At 33.6% G+C, this 11854-nt stretch overlaps 1 protein-coding gene across 1 annotated transcript; it reads left to right on the forward strand.

Moving 5' to 3' along the window:
• Positions 1 to 688: 688 nt before the first annotated feature.
• LOC135834212 (putative serine protease K12H4.7) lies at positions 689 to 11459 on the forward strand. The gene is made up of 9 exons (XM_065348049.1): positions 689 to 919; positions 1186 to 1367; positions 1543 to 1778; positions 2355 to 2490; positions 4366 to 4546; positions 4631 to 4763; positions 10689 to 10821; positions 10894 to 11069; positions 11164 to 11459. Exons 1-9 carry the CDS (start codon positions 704 to 706, stop codon positions 11271 to 11273), a joined length of 1503 nt encoding a protein of 500 aa, XP_065204121.1. The 5' UTR covers positions 689 to 703; the 3' UTR covers positions 11274 to 11459.
• Positions 11460 to 11854: the final 395 nt, after the last annotated feature.

The raw sequence follows: 11854 nt of genomic DNA on the forward strand, positions 1-11854 counted from the left end.
AAATGAATTTTTCAAAAACTTTGCCAATAATTTGAAAATTATTGTTGATTTTAAGTAATGCAAAAAAATTCAGCTTTTTAGGTCGATTTACAAAAATTTTCAATTTTTTTCTACGCATGTAATTTTGGGCCCAAAAACTTTTTTAAATTCGTCAAAAATCGAAAAATCAATTTTAGCATCTGAAATTTGGCTGGTAGTATATTTTGGGGTGATTTTTCGATTCTCTTTTGTATCTCGTAAAAATGTGGAAGTTGGGAACGACTCGCTAACACTTCACCGACGCTGCAAAAATGAGAGATAGATGTGTATGTTGTTTGGGAATTTTTTTTCGCGTATTCTGAAAGAAATCGGTTTTTGAAACATTTAAGGCACCTATCATGGTTTCTTCCACTCTTGGAATAATGGCATCTATCAACGATGAAAGAATAATTCACAAAAACAGAGTGCGGGGTGAGAGAGTACACGTTAAATTAATGATAAACGTGTCCATTAAGTTACAATGTAGCTACACGATAAATTATACTTAATTGTAACGAGAGAAAATAAAATGCAAACCAGTGACAGAGAATTTAAGTTTATTTACCGAACTACCTACGCATAGGTATACTTTTAATTCAGTCGTATCTACTTCATCACTGCAGTTGAGACTATTCGAATAAACTCCATTAAGTTCATTAGAAATCATATTTGTTTATGAGACGTTATGTTGCTCGTTAAAGTCATCAACTCGATGATATGGGTTTTATTAATTCCAAGTTCGACGTTTTCTACAAAGATGGTGTTTAATAGACGATTCGGTCATAGTTCAAAAGATTTACTTCCAAGCTTCGATGGCAAAGAAGAAGAAGTACCACCTGATCAGTATTTTGAACAGAAGTTGGATCATTTCAATCTAAGCAATGGAGAAACTTGGCAACAGGTAGGTGAATGATTTAGGATTTCAAATGTTAACATGATCTATATTTTTTGACAATACCTAGAATCAACAATCATTTTTAAATTATTAGCAAATTTTCAAAAAAATTTATAAAATTTTGATTTTTTGAGCAAAATGAACCAATACGAATAATTCATTTATTTCAAATTATTTTTTCTTCTGACGAGATCGGTCAACTTACACACCCTATATGCACGTGTATTTAGATCTTGTCATCCTATACCTGCAGAAATCTGTGTTATTTACAGCGTTACTGGGTCAACTGGAAACACTATACGCCAACGGGTCCGGCATTCCTCATTATAGAAGGTGAAAATTGGGCATATGCTGAGGAAGTTATTTATAGCCAATGGGTACCGTATGCAGAAACCTTCAACGGTGTTATTTTCTCTTTGGAGCATCGTTTTTATGGAAAAAGCGTGCCCAAAAAGTAATCAAATCAATTAAATTCAAGTGAAATTATTCTCACCGATTTTATTTGATCATAGCACGTAGAAAGAATATAAAAAAAATTGAAGAAGACATCCTGTTTTTTTTTTTAATCAATCGCTGAAGTCACTCAACTCATACAAAATCTTAAAGTTCATTCTGATTTTCCTACGTAGTGATACCAGCACCGAGAATTTGGTTTATTTGAGCAGCCAACAAGCATTAGCAGACATAGCCAACTTCATACAAGGAATAACCAAGCAGTACTATTTGTCTGATGATATCAAGTGGATTGTATTTGGATGTTCGTATCCTGGGAATTTAGCTACGTGGGTTCGTATGAAGTATCCTTCTCTCGTATATGGTGCGGTTGCAACGAGCGCCCCAATACTGGCCCAAAAGGACTTCGGAGGTATTTTTCAATATATTTTTGCAAATGGATCATTTCGTACAAAATCAGCCAAAAGAGCAAAGATTTTTTTATGTAGGCGTTTTGACTTTCAAAAATGCAAAAACAAGATTTTTTCATGATTTTTTTCCCATTCAAAGGAGCCAATTTTGGTAGAAAAATTTTTTTCTCGCAATAATATATCATGAAAGAGACGTCAAACTACACCATAGACCTGAATTTTATAATTTTTATTTAAAAAGTTGAATCACGCCATTTTGGGAACCCTTGATGCCCTTTTCAGATGATCTAAAAGGCTAAAATATATGTCTAGACTAATATCACCTCGAAATGTACCTTATATCGTGTACTCGGTAAAATTGAAAACCTTTTTTATCCTATTTATGCTGGATGCATTATATAAAATTGAAAGACAAACACGACAGATGAAAATGAGCTGGAGCTGAGCTGTATTATGCTATCTTACATATTTCAAAAAAATGGAAAAATTCGAAAGTGCTGATACTGCTGATTTCCAAATTTATTAATTGCAAAATTATTATCTGCGTATTGTATATTAATGGTGATTCATTTTTGAAGAATATTATGAAGTTGTCAAAGCATCCTTGGACTCATACCATCCAAATTGTTCCAGTAGAATTGCCGAGGCTACTCAACAGTTGGATCGTTTAACTAAAACTGAAGCAGGTCGAAAACACATAACTAAATTATTCCAGTAAGCGTAATAATAAGCCTACATAATACATTTACTACTTAGTATATGACTCTACGAGTATGATACATGGTAGGCTATTAAATAGGCAGTGAAATGAGAAAGATCTATAACATTCTGACAAGGGAACCTCTTGAGGTGTCACACTCCGATTTGAACGGGACCGCGATTTTTGGAAAGAGCATAGCCTAAAACCCCCAAAACCAAATTTTCATCTGCTCATAGTTCATTTTTCAATTTTTGGCGAATTTTTGAAAATTCAAAATTGACTGTTTTTGGCGATTTATGCTTTTTTTTAAAAGTACGTACTCGATCAGTAAAAATGGTCAAAATAAGTCCCAAAACTAATATTAATTACCCAAATCCAAATTTTACCATTTCCAGCCATTCTGGAGCCTCCAGCGCGATTTTTCAATTTCTCCAGAATTTTGAATTTGCTCCAGAAGGCGTGAATATGAACTTGGGAAGCTAAAAATCGAGTTGTGTATTACACTCGACCTGTTTAACGAGTTTATCCACATTTGAGCCGATTTTGAGAGTGACACCTCAAAAATGGTTTTTTGACCAGCTTTTTTCAAAATTAAAAAATCCAAAAAATCAAAAGTTTCCCGTTTGTGTGGTAATTTTTGAAATTTGCGTGAATCGCTGTATTTTGTCTGTAACTAACCGCCAAAATCAAAATTTTACAATTTCCAGCCATTCTGGAGCCTCCAGCGCGATTTTCAATTTCTCCAGAATTTTGAATTTGCTCCAGAAGGCGTGAATATGAAGTTGGGCAGCTAAAAATCCAGTTGTATATTACACTCGACCTGTTTAACGAGTTTATCCACATTTGAGCCGATTTTGAGAGTGACACCTAAAAAATGGTTTCTTGACCAGCTTTTTTCAAAATTAAAAAATCCAAAAAATCAAAAGTTTCCCGTTTGTGTGGTAATTTTTGAAATTTGCGTGAATCGCTGTATTTTGTCTGTAACTAATCGCCCAAATCAAAATTTTACAATTTCCAGCCATTCTGGAGCCTCCAGCGCGATTTTTGAATTTGCTCCAGAAGGCGTGAATATGAAGTTGGGCAGCTCTGGTAAAAAAGCCACTTTTGAGGTGTCACACTCAAAATCGGCTCAAATGTGGATAAACTCGTTAAACAGGTCGAGTGTAATGTAAAACTCGATTTTAAGCTGCCTAACTTCATATTCACGCCTTCTGGAGCAAATTCAAAGTTCTGGAGAAATTGAAAAATCGCGCTGGAGGCTCCAGAATGGTGGGAAATTGTGAAATTTGGATTTGGGGGTTAGTTTTGGACAAAATACAACGTTTCGCGTGAATTTCAAAAATTTCCGCTCAAACGGGAAACTTTTGATTTTTTTGATTTTTTAATTTTGAAAAAAGCTGGTCAAAAAACCACTTTTCAGGTGTCACTCTCAAAATCGGCTCAAATGTGGATAAACTAGTTAAACAGGTCGAGTGTTACATACAACTCGATTTTTCGCTGCCCATACTTCATATTCACACCTTCTGGAGCAAATTCAAAATTCTGGAGAAATTGAAAAATCGCGCTGAAGGCTCCAGAATGGCTGGAAATGGTAAAATTTGGATTTGGGTAATTAATATTAGTTTTGGGACTTATTTTGACCATTTTTATTGATCAAGTACGTACTTTTAAAAAAAAGCATAAATCGCCAAAAACAGTCAATTTTGAATTTTCAAAAATTCGCCAAGAATCGAAAAATGAACTTGGGCACCTGAAAATTTGGTTTTGAGGGTTCTAGACTATGCTCTTTCCAAAAATCGCGGTCCCGTTCAAATCGGAGTGTGACACCTGAAGCAAGAGGTTCCCTTGTGAGACTATATTGTAGGTATGTATACCTACTTACTTTACAGATTATGCACCGAATTGCAAGACACAGTACGTGAAATAGCGGGGTTTTTTCACATGTTGGCAAGCCAGGTCGCCCATGTCGTCCAATACAACAAGGTTTATCGAAAATCGAACAATGAAATACCACCCAGAAGATCGATTGAGAATCTATGCGACATTATGACTTATCCCGATGCCCCAGCGGTATGTACATTTATGTATGTACCTCGAATAGAGTTTGATTTCTAGGCCTTTGCAATCTATTGTTTAATTTTTATTCTTTAATAGCTTGACCTATACGCTGGTCTCCATATGATAAGTTTGGTGTACTACGGTTGGACTTGCTTTGATCACACTGATGAAGATGCCGTCAAACAGTTGAAGAAAACTGACATTGACACCATTCTTGCGGGAAGTATGGGTTAGTATTTTCCAATAAACTAGATAATTCCAACTTCTTGTTCTAGTACAATGGAAAATTGATTAGATACAGCTGAAAAATTGCTACCTACCTAATGTCATTATTTTCCTGATACTTTTGAAAACGTCTGAAACAATGTTCTTCATGATTACCAAAATTTTATGAAGAATTCCGAAAATTGAACGATTTTGATGCAATAGTGGTTTTGAGAAGATTTTACTCACAATTTAATTGATTTTCCCCCTTTTCTTTCTTTTTGAATCTGATATTTGTAATTGTAAATTCACTAACACCACGTAATATTGGTTTTTATATTATGTATTTACAGATCAACTTCTTGTTGATTTCTTGATTCGGAAGCATTCATTTTCAAAGCACAATATATTGATAAATACATATCATACATATTAAAAGATGTTTAAGTTGTTGAAAACGTGAAAAACCTGGTGACAATCCGCCAGCCTCTCCTACTGAACCGATTTTGCTCAATTTTTTTTTAAAATCATCATCATCATCATCATATATATTAAAAGATGTTTAAGTTGTTGAAAACGTGAAAAACCTGGTGACAATCCGCCAGCCTCTCCTACTGAACCGATTTTGCTCAATTTTTTTTTAAAATGTTCCTTATCACATGTAGATGTGTTATGAAACATTTAGAATTCAAAATTATTTAGTCTGAGCACAAAAAATTTAAAAAAATGCATTTTTTTGAACAATTTTATCTTCGATCTTTGGCCGAATATTTTAATTTGCTAGGCATTTTATTCAACATGGATATCAAAATAGGGCTTTATAGGGTCGATGAGGTTGATTTTAGCATTTATATTCACTGTAACCTCAAAATGAACCATCCAAACAGAATTTCTAAATGAACCCTCAATTTGGGGAGAGGGTGCAAAACGTGCACTTTCGAAAAATTCAATGTGGGTATTGAAATAGGGGTTGTTAGGGTCGCTAAAGTCGATTTTAGCATTCATATCTCCGCCTTAACCTCGATATAAGCCCAAAAAGGGGCGATGCGAAACATAAAATTTAAAACATTCATCAGGACAAAATCATTTTTTTTTTTCACCTACTTAATCGAATAGTGGTAGTTTTGATCCGTTCTAGAGCCACTAACATTTTTGGGTTTTTCAGTTTTGAAAAAAATGTCGGGAAAAAATTCAAAAATGGGTGCTGAATTGCGAAGGTGGAGGAGTGGAGAGAGTGAAACTTGATATTTGACTTCATCAATGAGGTCAGTGATCTCTGATGAGTAAATTGATTGGTCACATTTGAGGAGAATGTGCAAAACGTGCAATTTCGAAAAATTCAATGTTGGTTTTATTTATCATCAATAGGAAACAAAATATCAAACTATCAAACGGATCTTCATGAAGTTTGGTTTATTATTTATCATCAATAGGAAACAAAATATCAAACTATCAAACGGATCTTCATGAAGTTTGGTTTATTTTCTTGGAAAACCTTCAAAAGTGCGGGTATGCAGGGACAAAACTAATAGGAGGGAGGGGGGGGGTTCAACCGAAATTTGCGGAATAAAACGAAAGATGAGAAAACAATGCTGCCAGTTGACATTATAGGTAGGTCTTCTTATAGCTTAGTTTAAGCCCAAAAAATTAAAAATGCATTATTTTGAACAATTTTATCTTCGATCTTTGGCCGAATATTTCAATTTGCTAGGCATTTTCTTTATTCAACATGGATATCAAACGTATATAGGGCTTTATAGGGTCAATGAAATTGATTTTAGCATTCATATTCACTTTAACCTCGAAATGAACCATCCAAAGAGAGTTTTGAAATGAACCCTCAATTTGGGGAGAGGGTGCAAAACGTGCAATTTCGAAAAATTCAATGTGGGTATCGAACAAGGGGTTTTTAGGGTCGCTAAAGTCGATTTTAGCATTCATATATCCACCTTAACCTCGATATAAGCCCAAAAAGGGGAAATGTGAAACATAGGATAACAATTGGTTTTTTGGTATTTTTATTAGGTGAAAAAGCTTTGTTTTTTCAATGTGAGGAGTCGATTTTTTTGGTTTATGGTTTAAAATTTTAGAATCCGAATTATGTTTTTTTTTTTTAGAAATTTTAATGTCGAAAAAGAAAAGCTAATACATTTTTTGATGAAATTTGCCGGTTTTTTCAAAATTTGACAACTGGGGGGGGGGGGAGAATACGCTCCCTTACTTTCGTTCCTGCACGGAAAAAAAAATTATGGATAATTTTTACTATTTCATACAGTAACCGAATCCCATTCAAAAATATGAGAGAGTGATATATGCCTTAATCGTGTAAGCGATTCGTAATGTAATCCCTCTTTAAAGATGTACAAGATTTATGTACATCTAGGCGTGGGTGATTAATGTGTACTGGAAGTACTGGGAACGTGGTAACTATAAATACCCTCCCTTATAACAGCGAGCTAGGTACCATCGTGGTACTCGCTGCGAGCTCCCAACTTCACTTAGCACCGATATCTCGAGCTCGTCGGAGCTAATGTCAAACTTACGTGTATTTTCTCAATTAAATAGGCAGAAGAGTTCTAACCTCTTCCCCGAATTCCTAGTTTTTGCCCACTACTATGTGGATAATTTGTATTATAAATAATGTGTTATTGACAAATTTAATCAATCGCGCTACATTCAAGATATTATTCGATCCTGCCGGCCATCGCATAATATATAAATAATATAACCCAAGTCTGTCGCCGATCTTAGCATGAGTAGATCACAGGAGAGGCAGAAGATGAGAACAGTGTTGGTAAGTGATGAAATGGCACATACCTGAGTCGAAAGGCTCAAAAGGAAATTAATTACAATTTCATCGTAGTTGATTGAGAACACCTACCTGAGACATGAGCCCTAATAGCCCATGTCTTGGATAGGTGTCTAAACTAGGGATTTAATTACATCGATTTAAATAACAATAGCCCTTAAATATCATTTTAATTAATGCTTGATTCATTAACGCGTGTCGTCTAGTTGGAGGTGTCTCCTTCTAAATTATAAAATATCTGCAAGTATTTTATATTAATTCACCTTGTTTGTATTTTTACGACGAATAAATAATATTGACATGTCTGGAGATATCTATTTATTTGAGTTTAAAGCACAAATAGTAATTTTATGTGCATAGAGTGATCTGGTTTTACTATAAAAGCTCTCCGACTAAACCATCTAACGGGTAGGTAAATCTCACTCTCTAGGGAATGAAAAATATCTTAACCACCTTAGGCAAAAATTATAAGACTCTCTCCCTATCATAGTTATTCTAGATCTAACTCTATCAAATATTGTGATTTTTACTATGAGATTAGTAAATTTTACTATGAAGAGTAATAAATTTTACGTAATTCTAGGTAAAATGTATTTTTTTGGCTGAGTAAAAATCACTATTATTTTTGAATGGGATCCGGTTACTATACTGAAATAGTAATTTTTATTGATTTTTTTTCGTGTGTGGGTTTGTAGAGACATTTTGTAGCTGGGTATTGGGAATTAAATGATGGTACCTTGATGCTCAGATTTTTGTCTCAGGCTAAAATGATGAACATAAACCACCTGAGCTCTGAGGGAAAATCTGAGGAGGAGTGTACAAAAATGCGGTCCTTTTGGATGTTCTATTTTCTTTAATGTAGTAGGTATAAAAAATAGACAAATGAGTCATTTTGTCTATTTTTTATACCTACAACATTAAATTTAAAAATTGATTTTTTCTAATGATTTTTTCGAAAATTTCCGAGATATTTTCTTCATTGCACAAAGTAATACACTAACTAAAGGCAACATGAATGTTAAAATTGGTGATACTTTTGAGGCTTGGTGCCAACATCCTCACGCAGGCGCGTCTAACTATTGGACATTTAAAAAAAAAATGAAAAATTCGAAATAGCATTCATATTCACTTTAACCTCGAAATGAACCATCCAAAGAGAGTTTCAAAATGAACCCTCAATTTGGGGAGAGGGTGCAAAACGTCCAATTTTGAAAAATTCAATGTGGGTATCGAAATAGGGGTTTTTAGGGTCGCTAATGTCAATTTTAGCATTCATATATCCACCTTAACCTCGATATAAGCCCAAAAAGGGGGCAATAGTAAATCCTTCTAACTATCTTTGAACAATTTTTTTAAAAAAAATAAAAAATTCGAAATTTTCTGAAAAAACTACCAAGTAAGTATGTTTGGAAACTTTGTTAAAAAGCGAGGATTTTTTACAATTTTTGGCAAATAGCAGGATTTTGACAATTTTAGCAAAAAGAACTTTGTGAGAATTACCTATTGGCAAAAAAAGATACTTTGGCAATTTCTGGCAAAATACTTACCCAAGCTTGGCTTTTAGTTAATTTTGAAGAAAAAAAATTTTGTATGTTTAGAAACTTCGTTAAAAAGCGAGGATTAAAAAGCGAGGATTTTTTACAATTTTTGGCAAATAGCAGGATTTTGACAATTTTAGCAAAAAGAACTTTGTGAGAATTACCTATTGGCAAAAAAAGATACTTTGGCAATTTCTGGCAAAATACTTACCCAAGCTTGGCTTTTAGTTAATTTTGAAGAAAAAAAATTTTGTATGTTTAGAAACTTCGTTAAAAAGCGAGGATTTTTTTTGCAATTTTAGACAAACAGTAGGATTTTGACAATTTTAGCAAAAAGAACTTTGTGAGAATTACCTATTCGCAAGAAAAGATACTTTGGCAATTTCTGGCAAAATACTTACCCAAGCTTGGTTTTTAGTTAATTTTGAAGAAAAAAATTTTTAAGTTGAAAATTAGATAATTTTAGTAAAAATGAACAATTTTTTAGAATTAGAAATTAAGTACACCTTTTCGGAATTTTATTCCAAAAAGTGAGATTTTTCACTTTGAAACTTATGGCAATTTTACGTTGAAAATCGTGACTTTTCAACTGCAAAAAAGGTAGAATTTTCAGCAATAGGGAAGACTTTTGGACAATTGTTTTGAAAAAAATAAAACTTTTTGAAAATTTTTGTAAAAAACCGAGAATTTTTTGTAAAAAAACACTGAGAATTTTTACAATTTTAAGCGAAAAGCGAAATTGGCTATTTATGAAGGAAAGCACGAATTTTTGATTATTATTGGGCAAAATATTGATTTTTAACCGCTAAAATAATGGGCAAGTTTGCAGGTGGAGTATGCTTACGTATGAGCTTTAGCTTTCAGTGGTTTCGAACTTTGATTCCAGAAAAGTGGAATTTTGGATTCGAAAATCATTTTTAATGGAAGCAACGTACACTTCAGTTGAAAGCCCTATTTTTAAAGGGGGAGGGGGAGAAGCATCGATAAGATTTAGTGATAGGGAAAATCACAAACGATTTACTACAAAATTTTCTTAATTTAGAGACCAAAATGAAGGAATCTTCAGAAATTAATGCCCATTTCAAAAGCTGTAGGAGTGTAGGTAGAAAAATTCAAAAATTTTAGTCATTGATATTTTTTATGCAAAAAACGAGATTTTTAGGTAATTTTTAGGAAGAGGAAATTACTTTTCCAATTTTTTTTTGCAAAATTTTTTTCACATGAAAAGTGCGTTTTTTGGATTACTATTTTTTTTTAAATTTCATGCTTAGTATTTAGGGGGTTTCACCCTCGAAACTCGCATGGGGGTTGGGCCGCGAAACGGCCAGGGGGCGTAGCCCCCTAGTACCTACTTATTAGAGAATCAACAAGTACTATTAGCGATGTCGATAATGCTGAAAAAGTGTTGATAACTTGTCTGGGTATCGATATTATTGAATTGAAATCTCTGTATCGATATTCAGGGAATACTACAATTCTCCAATATCGATATTTATATGTATTTTGGTAGGTACCTATCTCTATCTACTTTGCAATGAATATTTCCGAATCAAGCTCAAGGCAATTTTACAAAACTACTGTTTTTGACTGACTTCTGTTATAGGAAGACAATGGACTTACCAAACTTGTACAGAATTTGGTTACTATCAACGTTTGAGCACGACCTCGGATGTATTTGGAATTCACTTACTATCAGAATCAGATGTGCAACTATGCGAGGAAATATTTGGTCCAGGGTAAGTTTTTGTAAGAAAATACTCGTATTTCTCCTGATCTACCTATCGATGATACTCCAAAACATTTTACAGATTCAATGAAACACGACTGAAAAATGGTATTTATCGAACTAATACTATTTATGGAGGAATGCAAGTAAACGTTGGAAACATCATATTCGTTCACGGATCCAGAGATCCATGGCATCCTCTTGGAGTAACTCGAGTTGAGAGCGAAAATGCTCCTTACGAGGTCGTATTTATCAATGGTATGATTTACATATAATTCACCAACTTGATCTCTAATTTGTACATATTTATACATGGTGATCTAGGCAGTCATTTTTGATTTTACCATTTTAGGAACCTCACATTGCGGTGATGTAAGCTACCATGATAGAAATATGGACGAAGTCAAAGAGGCAAGAAAGAAAATTCAAAAAATCATGCAGTCCTGGTTGCAAAATAAATGAACCCGAAGTCCGAAGATATGAGATTTGCTATTCAAATTAAATAGAAGTCGAAATGCATTATTTTGACTCATTGTACCTATGTCTAGTCTTATCTTAAGATATTTCTGATGATTTTAATTCTGATGAGGATCACTTTCGAGTTAATTGCATCACACACACCAACAAAAATGTGAAAACATGAATAAAATAAAACTGTCAATGCCTAATACATTATACTGTAAGGTGAAAATACACATTTTATGTATCAACTTGAGAGGTCGAAAATACACACGTAAGATACCTACAAAACCAATTTCAGGATTTTTCTCAGGGAAAGAAGTTTTAACCCGATTTTTTCGAATCTAGAGAATTCGAAAATTCACCGAAGGCTCCAAAATGGTTCAAAACAATTCCCAATCGACTCCGATGGTCAAAAAAAGGCCCTTTGAATTTTTAAAAATTCGCCAAAAATCGAAAAAAATTGCAGTACATGAAATTTTGGATGGTGGTATATTTTGGGATCATTTTTTGATTCTTTTTTGACTGGTTGATGGTTCAAAGTTGCATCTTGTAATTGTGAGTTATGATTGTAGAGTATTGTT

Source organism: Planococcus citri, chromosome 2, assembly GCF_950023065.1.
Source record: "Planococcus citri chromosome 2, ihPlaCitr1.1, whole genome shotgun sequence".
NCBI classification, from domain to species: Eukaryota; Metazoa; Arthropoda; class Insecta; order Hemiptera; family Pseudococcidae; genus Planococcus; species Planococcus citri.

Excerpts from the sequence above, each read along its gene's own strand:
- LOC135834212 (XM_065348049.1), top strand. The coding sequence starts at position 704 with ATGTTGCTCGTTAAAGTCATCAACTCGATGATATGGGTTTTATTAATT. Across the intron at positions 4,547-4,630 it reads CTTATCCCGATGCCCCAGCG|CTTGACCTATACGCTGGTCT; the intron begins GTATGTACATTT and ends ATTCTTTAATAG. Across the intron at positions 11,070-11,163 it reads CGAGGTCGTATTTATCAATG|GAACCTCACATTGCGGTGAT; the intron begins GTATGATTTACA and ends TTACCATTTTAG.